At 51.5% G+C, this 1720-nt stretch overlaps 1 protein-coding gene across 1 annotated transcript in view; it reads right to left on the bottom strand.

Moving 5' to 3' along the window:
- LOC111647817 (multifunctional procollagen lysine hydroxylase and glycosyltransferase LH3-like) overlaps positions 1-1720 on the bottom strand; it is a gene marked incomplete at its 3' end in the record, with an annotated part of 9772 nt that overhangs the window by 3313 nt on the left and 4739 nt on the right. Inside the window, exons 4-6 of the mRNA XM_087171556.1 lie at positions 643-806; positions 439-551; positions 61-124 (exon numbers count right to left, since the gene is read on the bottom strand). Of these exons, the coding sequence (XP_087027682.1) occupies positions 61-124; positions 439-551; positions 643-806 (341 nt within the window). The remainder of the gene's footprint in view (positions 1-60; positions 125-438; positions 552-642; positions 807-1720) is intronic.

Below are 1720 nucleotides of genomic sequence, written 5' to 3'. Positions count from 1 at the left end.
TTTCTGTGTGTTTCTGTGTGTGTGTGTGTGTGTGTGTGTGTGTGTGTGTGTGTGTCTCACCAACAGCTCCGTTCAGATTCTGGAAGATCCTGGACCGATGATCCAGAGTCATGTTGAACTTGGTCTGAGGAGACAAACATGACATCACCCTCCAACGAAGAGAGAGAGAGTGTGTGTGTGTGTGTGTGTGTGTGTGTGAGTGTGTATGTCTGTGTGTGTGTGTGTCTCTCTGCGTGTGTGTGAGAGTGTGTGTGTGTGTGTGTGTGTATGTGTATGTGTGTGCGTGCGTGTGTCTGTGTGTGTCTATGCATGTGTGTCTCTGTGTGTGTGTCTCTCTGCGTGTGTGTGTGTGTGTGTGTGTCTCTCTGCGTGTGTGTGTGTGTGTGTCTCTCTGCGTGCGTGTGTGTGTGTGTCTCTCTGCGTGTGTGTGTGTGGTACCCTCTGTGTCTTGTCCAGGTAGATCTTGGTGTAGAACAGCTGGTCGTCGTCGTTGTCCTTGTACTTCCACTGCTGGACGATGGTGCTGAGGTCGGCGGCAAAGCCGATGAAGCCTGAACACAAACAGAGTTTCTCACTTCATCTCCTCGCTCTACTTCACATCGCCTGTGTTCACGGGGGGGGGGGGGGGGGGGGGGTTCTCACCTCCTGAGTTGAGGTAGCGTTTCCCAGAATGCACCACTGGGTACTTGGAGGCCAGCCTCTGGTCGGGCCAGCAGAACCCCTCGGCTGAGAAGACCACTCTGTGACCCAGACGGGAAAACTTGGACAGCAGCTCCTCCGGACCCGACGCGAAGATCACGTCGTAACTGCACAGGGACACAGGTGAGGGGTCAGAGGTCACAGCTGTCTGAGGCCCGACATGTTCGTCAGGTCACCTGTGACTTTCATAAACACAATGATCATTAATCTGCAGAATAAGAGAGAAAATAACGTGTAGCTGCAGCTGGAGAAAGTTTGATTTCGATGACTCGTCTGTAACGGCCGCCACCGCCACAAACAGGAAGTGAGGTCTGTCATCAGCCCCACCTCAGTGACATCAGCAGCAGGGTAATAACAGGCTGCAGCAGGAGGCAGAGGTTTTCATTAAGACCTAAATCAGGACACACAGGGGTCTGCCCCTTCTTGCTCCTGCTCCTCCTCCTCCTCCTGCTGCTCCTCAAGCTGCTGCTCCTCCTCCTCCTCCTGCTCCTCCTCCTCCTCTTGCTGCTCCTCTTGCTGCTCCTCCTCCTGCTCCTCCTCCTGCTGCTCCTCCTCCTCCTCCTCCTGCTGCTCCTCCTCCTCCTCCTCCTGCTGCTCTTTACTCCTCTGTGTTTGAGCTTATGACTCTGGTCTGAAAGATTTTATCTGGGGTTTATCTTATTTTGTTCAGTGTGAGAGGTCGATGCTCATTATTGATGAGTCCCCACCTTTATTTCTAATGAATCACTGTATGGTTAAGGTTTCTTGAAGACAGGTGACGTCTTCAGGTGTCAGAGATTCACATTCACATTTTGTTTCATAAATGACTAAAACATTAAATCAAAGTCCAACGTCTTTATTTGCCCCTCTCATCGATCGCAGCTGCGTTTCTTTTCTGAAAGTTAAAGACGCATCCTCCGACTCCTGCTCTAAATGTCTCCTGTGGCAGGACTGGCGACATCGTCTTTACCTTTTGTTTCCAGTGTAGAAAGAATTCACAGGACGCTTCATCAGTCCAGTGTGTCTGTTGCCTCCAGCAGCT

The sequence above is a fragment of the Seriola lalandi genome, unplaced genomic scaffold (genome assembly GCF_002814215.2).
Source record: "Seriola lalandi dorsalis isolate HSWRI2012SDOR001 ecotype SW California unplaced genomic scaffold, Sedor1 jcf7180002055009, whole genome shotgun sequence".
Lineage (NCBI taxonomy): Eukaryota > Metazoa > Chordata > Actinopteri > Carangiformes > Carangidae > Seriola > Seriola lalandi.
Note: the sequence above shows the minus strand (reverse complement) of the source record. Positions and strands in the feature narration are given on the sequence as shown.